Source organism: Cyrtonyx montezumae, unplaced genomic scaffold (genome assembly GCF_038088225.1).
Source record: "Cyrtonyx montezumae isolate F1298 unplaced genomic scaffold, pur_monq_1.0 scaffold_4, whole genome shotgun sequence".
NCBI classification, from domain to species: domain Eukaryota; kingdom Metazoa; phylum Chordata; class Aves; order Galliformes; family Odontophoridae; genus Cyrtonyx; species Cyrtonyx montezumae.
In genome coordinates, this window is record NW_027072045.1 from 18,492,528 (window position 1) to 18,514,621 (window position 22,094).

Genomic DNA, 22,094 nt, shown 5'->3' on the forward strand with positions numbered 1-22,094 from the left:
CAGATCCAATAAATCAAAAAATAAGCCTGATTTAGCAAATTCACGATTTTAGAGACAGCAAAAACAAAATAAACTTGCCCCATTCGGGGAACTTCAGCACTCAGGGAGAACAGAAATAAGAGGATGAAAGTAGGAATCAATTCAGTGTCATCAGTAGGGAGCTTTCAAGTTTCCCAGGATTTAAGTGACAGTTTGGTCAGCACTGTTACACAAGCCCAGATAAAGCAGCTTCATAAAGATCTCCTAAGCCCTAATAACCCAATGAATTTCCAGAGTATTTCCTGCATGCAGGTACTCAAGAAGGGTTTTCCTTATATCCAGCTGTACATGAGCTTTACAGTATGAGCATAACTTTCAGATGTTAAGATAAGCTGAAATTTTACTTTTCCAAGTATTTGATGAATGGACACAAATCCATTTGCTACACTATTAAAAAATAATATATTGTGATTGGACACAAAATAAATCAGATAAAAATGTCACTTTTAGATACATTTCAGGCTTTGTGCCCATAAATGTAAACACTTCACAGTTACTTTCATGATGTCATCCAGATTAACCTAGCTTTGGTTTGCTTTGCCAAGGAAAGTCAATATTACAGCACTGTTTATTAGTGGTGAACGCCACAATGAGAAAGGAATTTGTTTAAATTACATTAACAGCACAATAAAATAACGTGTAAAAGTTAGCCATTAAGTACATTAAAAACACAGATTAAAAACGTAAAAGTAATGCAAAAAAAGTTTATCTAATACAAGAGAAAAAAAAAAAGATTTGGCATAGCTTCTAAATGATTTGCTCAAAATGTTTGAAACTGCTGCAGAAATTCTGTGCCTGGTTGGAGTTTGCTGAAATTAGAAAATGCACTTTGTGACATTAATCTTTGCATCTTTACTGATGAAGACTCTCAGCACTGCAAAAAATCAGCAGCAATGTGTTACATTTTGCTTGATGTACGACACGGATTCTGGAGATTCCCCTCCTACTCCTCCTTTTTCATTAAAATGACAAAAAAGGCCGAGAGAGGGAGTGTTGCATGCCCTCTGCTGAACTGCTAAGCCACTGAAAAAAATGTCGATGCCTATGTTGGCACACTTGTGGTCAAAGGAACTGTCAGGTTTGGACTGATCAGGATTTACTTGTTCCAATGGCAAAGAAACATTCAAAGGAAATTATAAAAAAAATAAAAACACATTAAATTACAACTTTATCTTCTCTGACACATTATAATTTTAAGAGACATTCTGAAGTTTCAGAGTTCTTAATGGAGTGCCGGAAAGCAATTAACAGCATGGATAGTTTATGGCATATATAATGAGAGGGAGCACTTAGCAAATTTTCTTCTTATCCCTGGAAACAGCCTGGCTGCAACACATTCTGCTCTCACATTCCTAAATATTTTTGTGAGCTCACATAACTCTATACAGTAGGAAAGCTTAATACAGTACTTAAACTTCACTCAGCTCGGAGAAATGTGCCTTGTGAGGCACCAGCACTTCTCAGAAATACCTACAAGCAATTAATGGTACAAAGGGGGAAAAGCTATCAAATACTCAACTTAGCTGCTGACACAGTACGGAAAACACTGCTTTGTTCTGAACATAATGTACTTTAAATTCTCATTTCAGCTGAAAAAGCGTTATCTTTAAGGTCTTTTCAAAAGCATTAACTTGCTTTGCATTGAAACAAACGTGAATATTGAACATAAAAAAAATAGAACCCTTGCTGAAAATAACAAATGCACCATGTGTTTTGTGAACTTATGTAGCAGTAAAAGTTTTTGTTTTTTTTTTGTTGTCCAGTAACTACATCATCACAGAACATGCATTACAGCTACAGCTGAAAGGGAATGCTTTTTAATATTTTTTTTTTCAGGTACCTATAACTAAAATCATTTTTCCTGATTTAGCATCTTTCAGATTTTTTCATAGAAATGAATTATTATGAAGAGTTTCAAGCTGCCCCTCTGGCAGTTTTCTGGGTTATAAAAGCATGTTAAAAACATTTTATTTATGCTTCGACAAGTTTCTTGCATTATGCTAACTCAAGTGGCTTATTTTTAACTAAAACTGCTTATTTCTACAAGATGAAGCTCACTATCATTGTGTAGAATAATTTCAGTTCATTCATTCAGTACCCAGGACAATAAAAATCTACATTTTTATTCCAGCACAATGTTCCTCTCAACAAAACACTCCCTAACGTAGACCATGGAGGAATTCTGCAATTCCTTTTTCTCCACAGAATATGTGCATAGCTCAGACTACACAAACAATCTCTATAGCTCTCCCAGTCACTATCTATTTCAAGAATGAGACAATCTGTGTTAATGCAAGACAGCTTATCATGTGCTAAATCTGCATGCAATTTTCTCCTGAGAACAACCATTTTGTACCTACTTGACATACGCAGCACTATGCTACACCCAACTTATCAATTCTGTCTATATTAAGAAGTGCAGAGAAAAACTGCCCACAGCTGTAACATTACATCAGCTTTTTCCTAACTATTTCAGGCAACTTATTTCAGTTTTGTTTTTGGACTGTTCTGTTTGTTTTGGTTTAAAATTCAATTGGCTTAAATATAGTCCTTCCTTCCTTCATTTCTTTGCAACTACAATTATTATTTTAATTTTACCTTCTCAGAAAGTCTTGGTCAAACACAGAACTAGGGAACAAGCTATGCTTTCTACAGGCATCCCACACGTTTTGACAGCAACAATCTCCAAAGGCCATTGCCTGCTCTTGGCAGATTCACACACTACTGTGACGTGAGCAACCACCAGCAGGTCTTCTTCATCAGTGACTTCACAAGTCAGCTCACCACACTTCTGTTTTTCCTCTAACAACCAGCACGCAATTTCCTTATAGAAAAGATACACAGCTCGCTTTGGTTCTTAGTCACACAGTCCAGTTTTATCACTGCAAAAAGTTTCTGTTATATGGAATCAAAGCAGTACAAACTTGAAGTACTAACACGTTTGACAAAGATGCTCATTAAACTGTTGCTTCCCTAGAAAATGTTTTTATACAGGCATGTGGCATTTCCAACATAAACACATTGTTAGGAAAAAAGAAATGCAAAATGTTACAAGCATAGCAGTGGAACCTGACAAACCACGGATGTCTTAAATACCATTACCATAGCACATATATACCAGCAGCTGGCAGCTCCATGCCTAGATGAAAATATAGCTCGCTGCCAGGACTGGAGGAATGCAATCCCAGAAGCTCATTCAGCATGACATAAATTCCAAGCAGCAAATGAGCAGTGACAAGTGCCACATCTCACTCTGAAGCACAGAATTAAGAGCATGGACATAGCCTGGTAGCCCATACTGTTTCTATCAGAGGGAAAATTTCTCTGAGATCCAGAGAAATTAACTCTTCAAAGACAAACCAACAACAGGCTTAAGGTAGAAAAAAAAAGATGAAAACCACACTTGGTTCTGGACATCTGGCACTAGAGCTATGGCATAGACTTTGCTAACCAGTTTTTGCAGAGTTGATTACTGTTTTTCAATGGCACTGTAATATCCAAAGGAAGCATCAACTCCTTTGAGAAATGCTGCTTGCTTTTAGCGCTATGCCGTAGAGGCTCTATACAAGTATACATACAGAGTTGTCTCATCCTCTACAATGTGAAGCATATGATGTTTAATAGTCTGTATTGTGACTTCTGTGACTTTTGAGAATAATAATTGACTAGAGGAAAAAAATATCCATTCCCTTTCTGTCAGACTGCATTATAAGTTCATTGACAGGCATTTCATGCTTGTAAGACTTACAGTACCTGTGCCTATTAGAAGGAGGGTGATGTCATTTTCCTTTTTATTTTTAACTCTTCTCACAGTCATACTAACAATAACAATAGTTTTATAATTCATGATGTAGTCCTAAATATCTCTCATTGATACTGCACATTAAGACATAATAGTATCTGAAGTTTGGAGAGTGCAGAAGTGGTGTTGGTGGAATTTCTGCTGTCCCTTCCCCCTCTCCAACACAAAAAAGTAGCTTTTGCTTTCTTTTTTTAAATAAAAGCCGATAAATGTTGTATGAGAATTTTCCTCTATCACTCTACTTAGCTAACAACACTGTAGTCATCTCTCAATCATACACTGAGACTAAAAGGGTAACTCAAGTTCAGTGCACACTGACAGGAACACAAGGTACAGGAATTGTTCTCAGCCCATTTTAGAGAGACTGCACAAAGTACAGCAGGAGAAACATCATTCCAAAAAACAGTTCCTGACCTTCCTCATCTGCTGGGATACATTCAACCACTTTGTCTAGTAATTTAGCATAACTGTTTGTAAAAATCTAATTATAACAGGACAACATAATAAGAAACTTAAAATGAAAAATTGCTTGTTTCCCCCCAGGACTCCCCAACATATTGCTAGACAAGGAAAAATATTTTTTATTTCTATTCTTTATTTAAATTTATTTATTTGTTTGTTTTATCCTTTATTAAAATTTTTATTTTTATTCTTTTAGAATACTGAAGGCAAGTTTGGAAAAAAAAAACTCATTTGTTATTTTTCAACTGGAACAAGAGAATTCACTAAATCCATGTAAGATTTGAAAAATAAGAAAAATGTCAAAGACTTCAGGTGCTTGAAAGAAATCTGTACTGATTTCCTCTCTTATTTATCCAAATAAATAAACATGAATAGTTTCAATCACACTGTGACTACTTGCACAACAGAGAGCTGTAAGAAATGGGTATTAAAACACTCTCTCCCTGAGTAACGTCACAGCATTTCTCAAAACATGGCTGGGCTGTATTCAAGATGAATTAATGTGGTTATCTGAGGTCTCCAAGATTAATTAGTCCACTCCATGTAAAGTGTTTGCATGAAGTTAGGCAAGCCTCATAGTACAGGCTCTTCAGACTACTGCAATTGAGTCCTGGATGTCATTGCAAAACATTAGCTTGTAAGAACTAGTCTTTATTTTTTTTGTAACTATTGAAAGAAAATCCCACAAGTAATTCAAAATTTAATTTATGAATTCTCTAACTTTAAAAGATGTCATACATATATATTTAAATCTAAATTGTTTTGACATTTCTTTAAGCATATCCCCAAACCTCCAAAGAATCAAGGATGTATGTCTCTGTTTCTGTATGTATACATGCCTATTTTACATGTATAGACAGGAAACAAAAGCAAAGTGGTCAGGAATTTAGAGGATGTAAATTGTACTTTATAAAAAGCACTTCAGAATATTGAAATGTAAAACCTTTATACTTTAACCTTTCATCATTTGAGCCTTGCTGAAGAATATCCAAATAGCATATTTTTTAACACCTGTTTAACAATATGGGGTTTTTTTGCTTATGATCTAATTCATTTTGCTTGCCTTTCCTGTCCTTTCATTCTCCCACATTAATGCATTATTATTTCAGTTGCATAGCACAATACAGGATTGCAGAAAGTAACGGTACTGCAACCTACCAAAACCAAAGTTTTACTCAGTCTTATCTAACAGTAAATGAGGACAACATGTGGCTGCATAGTTGGTAGCCTTACAATATGCAATGCTTAATAAAGGCACAATCAACGTGAGAACTGGTCTGTACAGTTAAAAAAAAAACCTAAAAACTAAAATCTTAGAAAAATACCACTGAAATATTTTTTTTCTCTAAAAACATGTCCAGGAATATTAGGAAAATGTATCAGTAACTGCTTTACTGAAACTTGAAGTAAAAGTCTTACTGCCTGGCATGCTTTTGTTCTGGGTCAACTGTGAAAAATATGTGTAATCTTGCGTAGTGATCTTCCATCGTGATTTCCCAAGGAAACGCTGCTTATGCAATCATGGTCTGTTTGTGTATGTTTCTTTATTTTTGTTTCTCAATTCCCTCCAAATAACTTCTGAACCTGATAAAGACTTTCAGCCACATGGGACAATGTAGCAGCAGTCTCAGTGGCAATCATGCTCTTATAAACTTCATGAAAACATATATTCAGTTATGAAACTGAGTGAGAGACCTCAATAACCCACTTAAAAAAAAAATCACAATTACAAGACCAACCCCAGTGAGCGTCTGGAAACCCACAGGGAACTAGAAGCCACAACAGATTGCCTCCTGCTAAAGGTAGAATTGGGGTCAGCAAAAAAACAGGCTAACCAGGTAACGTTGAGGAGAATAAGAAAATGAACAGTGTGGTAAACAGCTTGCTACACATTGTTTTGTGCCAGCTGACATCAGGATGAGGGGAAAACATTTAATCTCGTAGTCTAGACTTCAATTTCAGGTTCAGCACAGCTGGAGCATCTGGCCCAATAGTCTCAATCATAGTCTACTTCATGCTTCGGGGGACAATGGCATTTTCCAGAAGGCACATTCAGAGGCCAGGTATTATTAACGGCACAGAAATTCACCACTACTACTACTCATAATATTCATTTGCTGTACATCATTAGAGCAGGATCCATGCAATACATTTCCATGATACAGTACCTCCTAGTTAACTTGGTAATCTGCACTAAGCCTGTGATTCCTAGTGTGATACTCCTAGTGGTTACACTCACAGCTGGTAAGTTAAAAATAAAAATTAGAAGAAATACTTAAATTATAATGGAACAGATTTTCAATTTAATGTTTTGTTTCAATTTATGGAATATTCTTACGACTGAACTATACAAACTATATAGACACTCACTTTTTCAGGTCCTCCAAAATCATGGTTACTTAAATGAGAGCCTCTGAGTTGCTGAGACTTACCTAAAAGAACCACCTCACTGCTTCATGGCTCGGAAAACTTGCTTCACCATTCTTTTGTGGTACTAAAAGCATATGAAAAACCTACTTGATTGTGATAACTGATGCTGTCCTGCTCAGATTGATGCATCTCATAAGGATGAGAGACACTGAATACTGACAAAGAAGGCACTGAAACCATTACAAGTGGCCAAGTCTTGCTCCAAGCTTCAAATCGAAACTGAATTCTGAGCTTCCTGGATATGAAGCCATCTCCACAGGGTTTACCACAGAAATGGCTTCAAGGTGTTAACAGTTCGCTTACCATATTTGCTTTAAAAAAGTTTATTTTTCTACCCATATTTCTGATTTTCCTCCAAAACAAAGGGAGTAGTCAAAGTCTATATAACTGAGTACAGTACAAAACCTAAGTTTACAGAAAGTTTCTATTCCCATGTGGTATTTAAGTAGAAGTATTCACCTCTTTTTAGTTAGACTACAAAGTAAACCCAGAGGCACAGAGGTGCATCATGATCCAGATGCTAAAACACATTTGTGAGTCAACCTTTACAAATGAGCACAAGAGTTTCAGAAAACTTGAGCTGAGTGCTGAGAGAGTGTGCCACCTCTACAGAGCGCTCTTGTGAGTCATTGGTCACACTCACAGAATTTAGAAAAGGTACCCTTTGTGAAATAGGGTTTTTCAAAGCATTTTTATGAGGATTCCAGTAAAAAAAATGGTAATTTTGCATAAACATTCTGATACTTTTTACTTATATAACCTTTAATATAGATGCTATTAAATGTTTTATTCTTAATATTAGTGAAGTATTATTAAATACATTATCATATTTCTATTATCACAAGGGAAATAACTATATCCACAATTTTTTTTTCCCCTGTCTGGTTGTATTGCTAGAAAAGTTAACATCAGATTCTTTTACAGCAGCAATTCAGATTAATACAATCTGAAACCGAAAACTTATGTTCATGCTATGTTTAAAAAAAAACAACAGTACTTTGAGAAGAAACAAGTAGAATCCAGGATCCAACTACAATAACAACTAAAATAAATAAGTAATGTGTTTTGTGCACAATATGGGACAGTTTACCATAGTCTTTAGATTTAGATAAATAGCTACTGCCTTACTCTTAGAACAGTCAGTTCAAGAGCAAACAACTAATGCCTCTCAACTGTCTCAAACTAGAGCTCTTCATTTTATGCAATTGCTCAGAGAGGCTTCTCACTTGTGCAACATACTGCTGGGAAGTCACCAGGATTTGGGAGGACTAACACTTCTGTAATCCAAATCCTGTTGTGATATGCCTTGGAAAGCAAAATAATAAGGTGAAAGTTGTCACTAGTTCATTGGAGCATGGCTTGAAACAGTTTTCTGCCCCCCCCCCCCAAAAAAAAGGAGGGGTTTTGAGCACTCCAGCACAGCACAAAGCCAGAATATACAAAAGTCACTCAGATCCAGTAAAAATTTTACTTCCCCTCTAAAGTATTCAGGTTTGACATTAAATTATTTCATCATCCACATGAACTAAGGCTTTTCTGGTTCACTCTAACCACAAAAGAATGACTGACATGCATGGCTCTTGTATCTCACTTGGCATTCACTTCCCTAACTTTCTGTTCCCAGTAAGACCACAAGGAGGGCAAATCTAAGTAGAATGAATACTGCTTAAGCCCAGAACATCCACATTTCTAAGCATGTGATCTTGTGAACTAAACACCACCTCAACCGGAGTTTCCTGCTAACGCATTTTATAAGATTCTCCACATCATCTTTAAGGCAAGGAATAAAAATTCTTTTGGTCCACTTTGATGAGCCATGAACAATGCCAGAAGTTGATGCCAGTGTCACCTATCTCAAGCACCTGCAGTACCACTCTGAAATGGCTTGTATATAAAGAGAGTACAGTGGGGAAACCTTTGTCTAAGAGTTATGAGCACTCATTCTGAGGTACTTCATTCACACTCCCTGCTTCCGACTCTTAGAAGACTACTGAAATCATTTCTAACTCCTCGGCAGAAACAGAGCCCTTGTAGGGAATTCATGAGAAGCGTGTATGGACTGACAACAAGCCACAGAGCATCTGAATCTGATGAGAATGTTACTCCTAGCCTTCAAGGACAACTTATGGATTTTGTATTAAAGTCATAGCCAAATAACAGTCACCATATTACAGAGATGAGACTCATTTCATCAGCAACATTGTAAAAAAATTTAAAAAAAAATCAATATCACAAATTAAGTGATGATACTTAAGGCTACATACCTAAGGCATTTTGTTTTGTTACTGTTCTCAATAACGTTTGCAATCCATACACATCTTTGTTTGAAGTTGTCATGTCAGAAGATGTGTAAAAATGCAAATTAAATGTAGAAAAAAGAAAAATTCACAGAAAATATTTTCCTCCTGTTCTAAACACAACTTACAATATCTTAACATTTAACTTACTGATTTCACTTCTTTCCATTAAATTTGTAATTCTATCCCTTAGTCCAGATTTTCTCTAAATATTTGCAAACATCTTGATAAACATTCTATCACTGTTAGACTGAAAGTCCACAAGTGAGTATATAATACATATAGCAAATGACATGCATTCCATACCATTTAATATTGCCAATATTAAATGAAGTATTTGTTACATTTATAACTGTAGAAATACTTACTTATGGAGATTTTTCAGACAGGTATCTACAGTTCATTTAAAAGTGGGGTGTTGGTTGCGGTTTTTTCTTTTGCATATGGAAACATTCATTTGTCACAGAAGATATTCATGAATTCACAAATGTAACAACTACTTCATATGAGCAGCTCTATACAATGAAGGTATTCTCAAAAACATTTTAATCTAAACTGCAGGAGATCACTTAAGATGTGTATAATTTAATTACATGGCTTAGATGCAGTAGTAAAGTTTCCCACAGATATTAAATACAAACTTTTAGACTTGATACCATTATTATTTTCAACTGAGTGACCTACACATACAGAAAACAGTGCTACTGTAGTAGCAAGTAGTAGCAAAGTACTATGGTACTTATTCCACTGAAGCTTCTAAATGTTTCCTTCCTAATTCATCAGTTGCTTCTGAGCAGATTAAATAGAAATATCATTTTTGCCCCTCCAAACACTGCCTTCAAATACACAATCACAGAGCTTTATCAATGTCATCTTCTGCTCTAGTGAGGAATACTGTCCAGTTTCTTTGTCTACAATATAATTAGAAATGGAAGTATTGGAGACCAGCGAGTTAAACAACCCAAACTATATGTCAGGTACATTAGTGTTACTGTTACATATACCAGTCTTCCCTGTGATAGTGTACACAGTGTAGTACAAGTCTTTGACTAGATGTTTATTTTAGTTTGAAATTGATGGTAGTGCCTTCCTGTATTTTCCATGTCCATCCCCATTCACTCATTCCTATTCAATTTCTTAACTTGACAGTTGCTTAGAAACTCTACTGTGCATTACAGTTTAGAATACCACAACTTTGTTATCCAAGGCTTGGTTTTACATTCAAAATATAAAGACTTTCTAATTGAAGAAGGAAAGAGGCTGATCAGTTACTCACAGTCTCTCCAGGGACCGCAGTCCAAAGAAAGAGCCATTCTTCAACCCTAAGATCTTGTTGTTACTTAGAATCCTAGAAGAAGTCAGGAAAGAATTTGGTTAATAGAACATGATAATTCTACTGATTAAAAACATGTAATTATAGTAAATGACTGCTCTGTAAAATACTAATCACAAAATTCTCTGCTTCATTTGCATTTTCCCATGACAGCAGTTTATACTGCTTTTCTGAAGTAGCTAGTTCCTTCTTCATTAACAAAATGCACTTTCAAGAATGTCAACAAATGAATTTTGGTTGCAACTTGAAAAGTATGACATTGGTAAGTATCCCTGCATTGCTTGCAGATTCAAAATTACCACTGGTAAACATTTTTTGTATTTCCCAGTAAGCACGAAGCTGATCAAGCAATAGACATGTTAAAAACTCTTCCACCGGTCTCGAAGATAATCAAGTCTCATTACAATGACTGATAAAGAAGGAATGTACAAAGAGTGACATTATCCTTTCTACAGTAGAAATTCAGTACTTCAGCTTCGTCTATCCTATTTGCAACCATAAAACACATATGCAAACTCACCAAGCACACAAGCTATTGAAAAAAATGTCAGATCATCCTCTTGTTCCTACTGTCAATTTCACAAGAGGTCCTAATTTAGGGTTTTTTCATTGCTACATTTCAGAAGCAATACAATATGAACATGCAACTCATTCTGAAGGTGCTAGCTATTAAAATTTTACAATATACAACTGAAAAACGGTTTGTTTTGGAAGTTCAATTTTTTTTAATACATCTCTAAGGATTGTAAAATGTGCAGAAGGAGCTTCCATTAACAAATCTGATTCCAAATGCTTAAAAGAGTTCCTCAATGTAATATTTACAATGCATTATAGTAGTGCACCGAAGATGACTTCATAAGAGACATTGCCAGCTATAGAGCTAGTAACAAAATTTGAAAAGACATCTTATGCTCTTAGCTAGTAAACTTGAGATTTCATGAATTGACTTTTTTTTGTGAAGTTTTAAAATAATCTGCTGCATAAGACTATCTTAATTTGCCTCACTCTTAGTATTTCCGATTACATATAAACAGTAAGTGCTTTACTCCAACATATAAATATTAGATAACTTTTAAATCCACATGCAAGAGACAACACCACCACAAATAATGAGACAAGGTAATTATTTATATAGGACTGTTAAGATGTTAGCAGGATTTGGACATGTACAAATAGTTTGATGCAATTTGATGACCCACTGTCAGCAGACATGAATAACAGAGCAACTTGAGTCTGGGCTAGCAGCTGATCTGTTACTACACCAAGGTGTTCATGAATATGCTACTCCTTACCCAGAACAAGTCACTATAAAACACAAGTGGCAATTTGAAATCAGACATGATCATTTAAACCCTGTTATCTGAAAGCATTCAGAATCCTATGTCTATCACCAAAAAAATACAGCTATGCTCCACTACATACAGGCATTCTGTCATCAAGAAAACCATATTTCACAAGAACCTCCTACTACTTCTCAGATAAAACATTGTTATGTATTTCTCTAACAGCTCTTTACTACGATCTTAGCAATGTATTTCAGCAGTGACAAGACCACAAGTCAGTAAGCTGTTTCAATTTCCATTATTTGTCATATATATATATATATTTGTAACTTTTTAGGTACCTACACTGTGACTAAATTGAAAAATTGTTTTATAATTATAAACAGTGCACCCTAAGCAAGTTTGCAGATGACACCAAGCTGAGCAGTGCAGTCAATACACTGGAGGGAAGGGAAGCCATCCAAAGGGATCTGGACAGGCTGGAAAAGTGGGCCCACATGACCTTTATGAGGTTCAAAGGTGTTGCATTTGGGCTGGGGCAATCCCAGGTATTTATACACACTGGGGGAAGAACTCCTAGAGAACAGCCCTGTGGAAAAGGACCTAAGGGTCCTGGTGTACAGGAAGCTGGGCATGAGCCAGCAGTGAGTTCTGGCAGCCTAGAGAACCAACTATATCCTGGGCTGCATTAAAAAGGGAGTAGCCAGCAAGGAGAGGGAGGTAATTGTCCCCCTCTACTCAGCTCTTGGGAGGCCCCATGTGGATTACTGCATCCAGGCCTGGGGTCTCCAGCAGAAGAATGATGCAGAGCTCTTGGAACAGGTCCAGAGGAGGACCACTAAAATGATCAGAGAGCTGGAGCATCTCTCCTATGAGGAAAGGTTGAGGGAACTGGGCTTGTTTAGTTCGGAGAAGAGAGGGCACTAAGGATACTTCATTGTGGCCTTCCAATACTTGAAGGGAGCGTATAAACAGGAGGGAGAATGACTATTCACACAGGTTGATAGTGATAGGACAAGTGGGAATAGTTTTAAACTAAGTCGGGAGATTTAGGTTAGATGCTAGGAGGAAGCTTTTCACTCAGAGGGTGGTGAAACACTGTAACAGACTGCCCTGAGAGGTTGTGGATAGCCCATCCCTGCAGGCATTCAAGGTCAGGCTGGATGCAGCTCTGGGCAGCCTGCTCTAGTGGTTGGCAACCCTGCCCACGGCAAGGGGCTTGAAACTACATGATAATTGAGGTCCTTTTCAACCCAGGTCATTCTATGATTCTATGAAACATCTAAACTAGAAAAGTACTTTTTTTTTTTTTTTTCTGTTACTATATTCTATTCTTCCCTTGTTCTTATTCTTCTGAGGCTGCACTGCACTTGGATCACTCAAGAAAAAAAACAAAGTCCAAAAAGAAAAAAAAACCGTCTGGGCTTGGAAAGACTAACATCTTAAATTCCACTTCATATTGGGTCATTTGGTTATACACTACGTTACAGAGAGACCATCTCTGAGGTCTATTACAATTACATTAGGTATAAATATTATATTTGGACTGTTCTGCATAGTCTGATTTGCAAAGATACATGTACTTCAGAACTCTCATCTGGCTTAGATACAACTATTTCTGTCTTTGAAAAATGTTCATGGTGCCAATTCATTTTTCCAGTCTTTCTTCACCATGCCTAGAAAAAGCAGTTGGCAAATCCATGAAAATCCCACAAGTCAACAGCGTATCTGTTACTCCACTTCTGGGTCCCCTTCTCTACGTACATAGACAGAAAGCACTATCTTTTACCTACATAAAATAAACTCCGAGAAATCAAAAGGAACTGTCTAATAATAAATTACAAGTTTCAGCAAAACACTCTGTAAACATAGTACTGCAGAACATGAGCTATATTGCTGCCATCTCCTCGAGTCACTATTCCATCTTTTCTGAAGGAGAAACTATGCCTTGAAAAATATAGTAGACACTAGAAAATTAAAAAATATCAGATCTTACCTACATAGATTCGTGTTTCTAAAGTAACTTTAAAATCTTTATATCAGACTTCCACAGAGACTTTCACACAGAGATCAGGTTTCGAAACTTAGCTTTCCTTCAGGGCCTTCTCTTGCCAACTAAAATGCAGGTTCTATAAACAAGGTAGTATGGATATTATAGTCCAAATACAATTGTTTTCCTGTTCAGAATGTGAAAGAATCATGGCTTTAGAGAAGCCTAACATTCCGATAAGGTCTATGGGGGGAAAAAAAAAAATAAGTCTTCCCTTACAATTAATATAAATTATCTACATTTCATTGAGCTGGTTGATTTGTTAAATGGGAAGAATCCACCTGCTTTTAATTAGCTTCAGTCATGCCCAAGAGCTTGCAACTGGCTGTTATCAGAATGGATTTGGTTTGCACTGAAGAGCAGTTCTGTGAATACAAAAAAAAATGATTTCACTGGCAAACGTAAATCACATTATTTTTGTACGGTAATGAGTCACTTGTTAAAGTTTTGGTGCAACTCATGAAATTGTTCCCTTCTGAGGACATTTGTTATGGGTAGGAGCTAGAAGGGAGGAAAGATACATAGTTAAGTCTCATTTCTATGTTTGCATACTGAACAACAGATGATGAAAACAAACCCTCTCAAGGAATCAATGCCTAGTTAAACTGTAACTCTGACTGGATGCTGAAACTACCACTGAATAATTTTGGATGTTACTTCTTCAAAAGAAAGTGAATTAACATGGAAAATAAGAATTATAACTTCTCTATTTATCTCTTTTCCTTTAAATAGCCACCTACTTACAAGATCTTTGTCATTAGAGATCCACACAAACTGAAGGAAAAAGAGACAAGAGTATCCTTACAGAAACACAAAGGTTTGTTGGATAAACACATGGGGAAAGGTGCTATTCATGTATTTAATTTTAGATCACTTCCAGATGTAAAAGTACTTTTAACCACATCAGAAAATGAATCATAATAAATGATTAAATACAATTTGGATTTTTTAGAACAAAATCACTGGTGTGTTCGCACTGTTATTAAATACTTCTCACATCTTATTTATTCACAGCATTTTCACTTGTCTTATTTTTTCTCTTGCGCTATTTCATCACAATGATAAAATAAATATTGTGACACATTGCAGCTAGCAGCAGGTTTAAATAATTATCAGTTTCTAGCCATGTGTTAAGAATCTCACATTATAAATATTTTATTCTGAGAAGAGAAACACTAAGAAAATGAGCACTCTTTATTCCAGTGAAGCTATTTTCCTAAACCAAATTCCATTCAATGCTTTACTTCTCTTTTTAAAATAAAATAAATAAATCATTTCCTGGAGAAACGTTCTGTGAAGGTATTTATTTAAGAGTTCAGTTTTCAAACTGAATGGTAATATTCGATATATGTCATGATCCGAAACAGAGCAACTAGGAGGTAAAATGTAAACTAAATATATCAGATGATATCAGTCCTACACCTTATGGGATCCATCTAACTAAAAAGTACTGAGGAGCGCCACCACCCTGATAAGACACTTTACTGGATTTCAATAACCCTTTTGCATCTTATGAGTCCTCCCAAAACGTTCCAGGGGACCATTTGCCCTACCGACTGTGTTCAGAAGACATTAACTTTACATCATGTTTGTCCTTCCCCACAGGCTCTGAATATCCTTCAAATGTCCTCTCATGACCTACAGCTACACCCTAGAGCATATTATCTACACAAGATGCAAATATACTTCTCTGGTTGACTGCAGCATAGGCTGTGTGCTGTTTCATTCATACTGTACTGGAAACAAATCATCCAGCCTCACTTCTGCACAACACTACCAGTTATTCTGGAGATATGAGAGTCAGTGGCAAAAGTAAGCCAAAACCACCAAAGATTTACTATGAGATAACTAGCAAACTGGTGCCTCCCTCTCTCCTTAGGGCCAGATCATGGCCCTCTTAACGTGTTCATTTAATCTTCCCTTTTTACCCATATAAAGGTGGAAGGTTTGTGTTTACATGGAAGCCTTTTTCTTTCCCCTCTTCTCTGGAGAGAGTGACTGCTGGAAAAAGTACTTGATATTCAAGGCCAACATGTTTAATAGGTAACAATCTATTTCACTGAATACTTTTCTAGGCCCTCCTTTAGAATTAATCAAACACAAATCTTAGCACAGTTATCTTAAACAGTTTTGCATGAGCTTTGCCTTTGTGAAAGTCTGCAGAAAGATGTAATCCTGTACAACAAAGTCATGTATAAAAAACATCCAGAAAAATAAAAACTATTATAACATTTCAAAATGTGTGGAATAAAAAACTCTTAATCATAAAGCAAACAAACTTCAACTTACAACCCCTCAAGCAGAGGGAAAGAATTCTTATGCCATACCCTTCAAGTCAATGGACTTGGGTTCATTCATCATAATAAACAAGTTCCACAGCTGAGGCCTCTACAGCAAAATGATGCCACATCCCACTCAATAAAACCTACTATGTGAGCCCAAGCAGCAGTGAATCCCATGGAAAAACCCCATTTCAGATAAACAAGACCAAGAAAGACAAAACATTCAGATGAACCACGCTGTTCCCAAATGCATACCAAACACAGAAGGAAGAGCGACTCATTTCTGAAAATATGCATTTCCTCTGATAATATTCAAAGGAAAAAAAAAAATCTTCACTTAAAAAAAAAGACATATATATTAAGAAAATGTCAACTTGCATTACATTTCCTCCTGAGCAGCCTAGGAAATAGTTCAGACCAGACTAAATCCACCCAGTTGTGTGTCTAGCTGATGCATGAGCTTAACAGCCAACATCTGGAAAACGAACTCCTTGAGCTCTTTGCTTACACTTCAAGGCCAGTGGAAGTTACAGTGAAGTACTGCAGGAGGCAGTAACCACTCTTCCCCCTGTAGAACACTTCCTCTTAATTCCTGTTTTTTTAATCCCCAGTTCATAGATAAAAAGATATTCTAAGTCTATATACAAGATAACTTGACAAAAGAGAGACAGCTCAGCCCATGAAGAGAGTAGGCGCAGGACCTCTGCATTCAGCAGCTTTTCCTATTGTGACACTATAACATGATCAAAAGTATAGCAATAACAGCAGGGTGACAAAGTCTGTGGCTACAACAAATGAGGACTGACCCTAATGCAGCAGCCATAGATACAAAAAGAAAGGAAGAAAATTTGCTCACCTTTGGGAGGCCTAAGGTAGGCAGAGACCTTCAGCAAGATACCCTTGCTTTCACTGCCAGCCTTTAAGTGAGATCTGGGAAGGAGTGGATCCTGGCTCCACTTCCTCCAGTATGTGGGTACACTGCATGCACCTGAACTCCCCTGGGTTGGCCCTGCCTACCCACCAGGTGCTCAATCACTGCTTCAAGCCATAACGTTGCATTTCCACTACACTTACACACTAACTTGAGTTCAAGCAGAGCTGAATAATTTTTATTTAAAAACCAATGACAACAAAACATAAACAGCAACAATAACAACAACAACCATAACCACTAATAATAATTAATTATTTGTCATGGAAACTTGATTACAGTAGATGTGCAACATTCTAAACTGTTTCTTCAGATGTTTCTTCTTTTAGTTATTATGTGGTCAAATACAAAAGGTACATATGCAGATATCCCATAAATACTTGGACATGGTAGTGGGAAAAATGTGAAAATAGTACTTAATTTCTCCATGGCATCAAAATGAGACTGGAATTGTTTATATTGAAATACTATAGTGTAAAATTAAAAATTACTTTTAGGGTTTTAAAATCTTCCTTGGTAAACCAAAACATGCATAATTCATTGAAGATGCACCATAAAAAAAATTATGAGGAAGATTGTGGCAGAAAAATACCAATAGCTACTAACTAAGTCTTCAACACATCATATCAGACCTCTATGTACATACTGGGAGAAAAGATGTTGAACAATAACAAATCGATTGAATATGTGAAAAGAGAAAAATGCCTGAAGAACAGTGCTGACAAATCACAAGATGAACAGGGCCTGGCAGACCAATATGTATTTTGGTAAGTCAACAGAAAGTAGGAAAAACTTGTAAAAATGAGAAAAGCGTAATCAGTTCATTATATATAACCATCTGTGTTTTATATATCCTTAAACTTAAGGACTTTAAGAACTTAAAGACAGTAATTCATAGTGCCTGCTACAGTGTCTGAGTTTGAGACTATCTAAATTTTACAAAAGCATCAAGAGAAGTTAATAGAATACTACAGATATCTCAAACAACATCTCTCAACTAAGGTGACTGTGGTCTCTTTTATTTATATATATATATATATATATATGTGTGTGTGTGTGTGCGCCAAAATAAACCACGTGTTGTCAATATTCTTAACAGGAGTCATGCAAAAATGCTACAGCATGAACCAGGTCACTTAGCATCCCTAATTCCAGTTGGTTTTATTCCAGCACTAGGGAACACAGAAAATAATCAAAATTACTTTTAAGCATAGAAAAGTAGTGTTACAAGTGGTTAAAGAAGTGTACTATAGCCAAAGCCACTCCAGTGCACTATTTCTGCTTTCAATTAAAATAGTATCAATTGAAAGATATTTCCTGATCCTGACACAATTTGATAGCAAAAGTGATAGAACTATAAAGAATGTGAAATTTCCGTCTATATAAATATTCATTTGAGTGAAAGTTCTTCCAAATGTGCAAAAAAAAAAAACATTAATTGTCTGTTACACACTTGATAGAATGCGGCAGGAGAAACTGGAGCACTCCTAATATGATGCTCATTATCCGACCACTCATATTATGGAAATGCTTTTGTCGGAAAGCGCTGCTCAACAGACTCACTTTCAAAATATTAAAATATAAGGTGAAATTCTTATGTTAGTTTGAACAGTGAAGAAACTGGTGGCTTTTCACCAATAGTCCTCTCGTGTTATATAAGTGGCTGCCAGGTCACATTCAAAATAACCAAGCCAAAGAGTTCCTGCAAAAATCATATCAGCAACTGATTTAGTTGACTAAAAATTATACTCAAAAGCATTTTTGTGTAAACATCATAGTCCAAACAGTAAAACAAAATAACTTCAGCCCTAGTAGGATACATAAGTCACGCTCTCCCTAACACTGGTTCAGTAGTATTAAAGCATTAAGAAAAAGGAAGCAGGAAGGTCATTCTCAAAGAGAAAACTTAACATGATTTTGTAACAGTGGGGGAGTTAAAGAACTCCCAGCTTTTGAAACAAGCTACTTACAGTAGTGTAGTAAGTAGCTACAAGTAGTGTACAAGTGTAGCTACTTGCTACACTACTGGGCAATATTCATTAACCGAATGGGAAAAGAAACAGCAGAAATCAAAGCATTACTAATAGGACACTAAGTACTGCAAGAAATAAATGCAGTTGTCTATTTTATGACTTCTGTCAAGCACTGGCAAATTTCTGAACTAGATGATCCTCTTAAGTAAAGCACATTTTCTTAAAAAACTAAGATGTAAAGGTCACATCTACAGCTCAGCAAAGTATCATACAGCAATTCTATGGCTCACGTTCCATCAGCTCTATTCAAGAAATTCAACACCTAGAAAACATTTAATTAGTGGCTAACTGTAGAGATATAAACAGTACCCATAATAAAACTATGCAGTCCTACTTCACTGAAATCATAGACTATTGAAGTGCTGAGGATATAAAAGCACAGTGAACTATTTTCCTACATGTATATGGATTTATAGTATCATTAAGCTGTCTAGATAAATCTCACTTTAAGATGTTTTTAACTGAGTGCAGGTAAGTGCAATGTTTTTAACTGAGTGCAGGTCTTATCTTTTGATAAGACAGCATTTCCATTACGCCTTTTGAAAACTGAATTTTCAGAGTATACCACTACACCTACCTCGTGCATGATCCGTAGTTCAGATACTGACAAGTATTTAACTTTCAGTGGTGAGTCCTATTGACTTTAGCAGAATTACTAACATTAATATATGAGCATTAGTTTTTTGAAGACCAAAGATTCTATTGTCAACTCTTTTTTTTTTTTTTTTTTTGAGAAAGAGGATTTAAAACCATCTCTACAATGAGAAGAAAATTCTTTTATTTGAATTTTCAGTAATACCATTTCTGTAAGCATTTGCAGGCAGGACAACATGGGTCTGCATGCTGTGTTGCTCCTGGTTTTGCCTTTGACTCACTGCATAGACCCTATTGAATATACATACACATTATTTAAAACGCATTATAATGGAAAAATTAAGACAAAACAAACAAAAAAAGGTTTTTTCACTGAGTTGGTGTAATATGAAAATTAATTTAATATAGTCATTGTTACAGGAAAATTTGATAATTAGCTTTTCACTGAACTCAGGTAGCATTATGATGGAAAAACTTCCTTATTTTTTTTCCACTCATACTTTCATATAGTTCACCGGTAGGGATGGTGCAAACACCAGAAGGAGCAGAATGACCAACACACAAGAACAGGGTGCAAATTTGAGTACTTCAGCTCAGCATCACTGAGACAGCCAAGAGCCAGATTGGCTTACCTTTATCCTGTTGGATAGGAATTTTCGTACTTATTTCACTTATTCACCAAGAAGTTCATTGATGAACTCTTTCTCAAAATGAAGGTTACTGCTTGTAATTTGCCACAATGATTCAGTGAAAGGTAAATGTAGAGCCTAGTCAAATAACCATCAGCATTCCAATCTATCAATTTGAAAAGGGATTAAGAATTCCTGAGTCATCATTCCTTGTTTAATACACTTTATTATTTTTATCTTTTATTTATTTCCCTCATAAGATCTTTTCAGCCTCTTTTCCACAACATTACTCTTATTCAGCCCACCACCCTTCTTTTAAAATCTGCAACACCTGTTCTGCTTTTCCCAGTTTTGTCATTTTTGTATTTCTAAAACAGCATTCTGAAGAGTTTCTACATTATTTCTGAAAAACATGACCAGGATGGTCGTAAAAAAATGCACATCTCAATTACTCCAACAGATAAAAGTGGAAGGATGAATATAAATCCAGAAAAACAGTGAAAGTTTTTCACTGTAATTATTACTTTGACTTCCCCCCAAACAGCTTTTATAATGGTTATATCCTAACTCATAGGTTCTGCTGGGACTGTAGTTGTGTTTTGCAAAACAGTATCTGCAGCAGTACTTTCTTAAATGATGATATATATAAACTGATAATTCAGTATCGGGTGATACATCTCAAAACTGAAAGCCTGAAAAGAGACTCATCTAACAACAGAAAATAATTCCTGGATGAATTTTAAGAGAAATTCTTTCTCAAAAGGAGATATTTTAAAGAGCTAGATTGTTAAAACTGAATTGTTAGCTCTATTTTGCCTCAGCCATTAGGACTACACACCATAACACTTCTTTAGTGCTCTGTTTGATTTCAAAGAGGGCAGAGGAGCAGAGAATTAGGTACAAACAAGGAGTGACAAATAAGTTTTTATTTAAGTCCTGCAGACAGCTATCAGTATATGTTCACACAGATTGGGAACCTGAAATTTGAAACAGTTGGTGATTATTCATATTTAATTCAGAGAAACAGCAATCCCTGCATAATGCACACCGACTATCATATCAGTTTACAGTTCTTTGGTGATGGCTTGAAAACAATTTTAAAAACTAAGATTCAGGACAGCATCCAGTTGAGGTAAAAAATGAAAGACACAAGTCTAATTACAGCTAATTACAACATCAAGATAGGAAAGGACACCAGACCCACTCCGGGGGGTGGGGGAATCAGGCTGTTTGGTTACATGCCCACTTTAGTTTTGACCATTTCCAGAGACAGAAGAGATGTGCTCAGCCATCCAACTTGCTCACAGACTACTTGTGATGGGACCCTACAACTCTGGCTTCAGAAATCACAATGAAAAAGAACTACGATCTTCAGCACCCATTTCAGAAATAATGAGCCCAAAAGAACATATATATTAAACATATATATTAAACTTTAATCTGAATCAAATTTCTCTTTTCCAGCACTAAATTAAAGAGATCGCTTTGAATAAAAAAAAAACTCTCTTGAAAATACCCTGAAAAACTACATATTCATTTAGTAAGAAGCAAACATTTTATGTTATATATTCTAGAAATAATCAGGTTTTCAGCTTCTAATTTTTGACTTGAAAATATAGTATGGTGTGCCAAATCAGTACACTGAATTAACAGGTAGAAGATTTGGTTTGGTTTGATAAGAGTACTGATTTTGAGCCTAAACACTGTTGTTTCTTACCCCTCAAATGGATTTTGCACTGGCAAAGGGCAGCGTAGTTACCTTAAGAAAACAGTCTACTGAAAGCTGAGATTCCCTTAAGCGGTTTGGGAAGGCAGTTCTTACACACTGTAACAAAAAGGAGCAATCATCTCCAAGCGACCTACCTCTAAGCTTCTGAGCTAAAATGGCCGAAGAGTCTTACTTAGGGTTTGTCTTTCTTTAATCTTAGC

At 36.0% G+C, this 22,094-nt stretch overlaps 1 protein-coding gene across 1 annotated transcript in view; it reads right to left on the reverse strand.

Annotated features, from left to right (window-relative positions):
- Positions 1-22,094, reverse strand: part of ADGRA1 (adhesion G protein-coupled receptor A1) — a 248,280-nt gene that overhangs the window by 193,766 nt on the left and 32,420 nt on the right. The window contains exon 2 of the mRNA XM_065746714.1: positions 10,307-10,378. Within this exon, the coding sequence (XP_065602786.1) occupies positions 10,307-10,378 (72 nt within the window). The remainder of the gene's footprint in view (positions 1-10,306; positions 10,379-22,094) is intronic.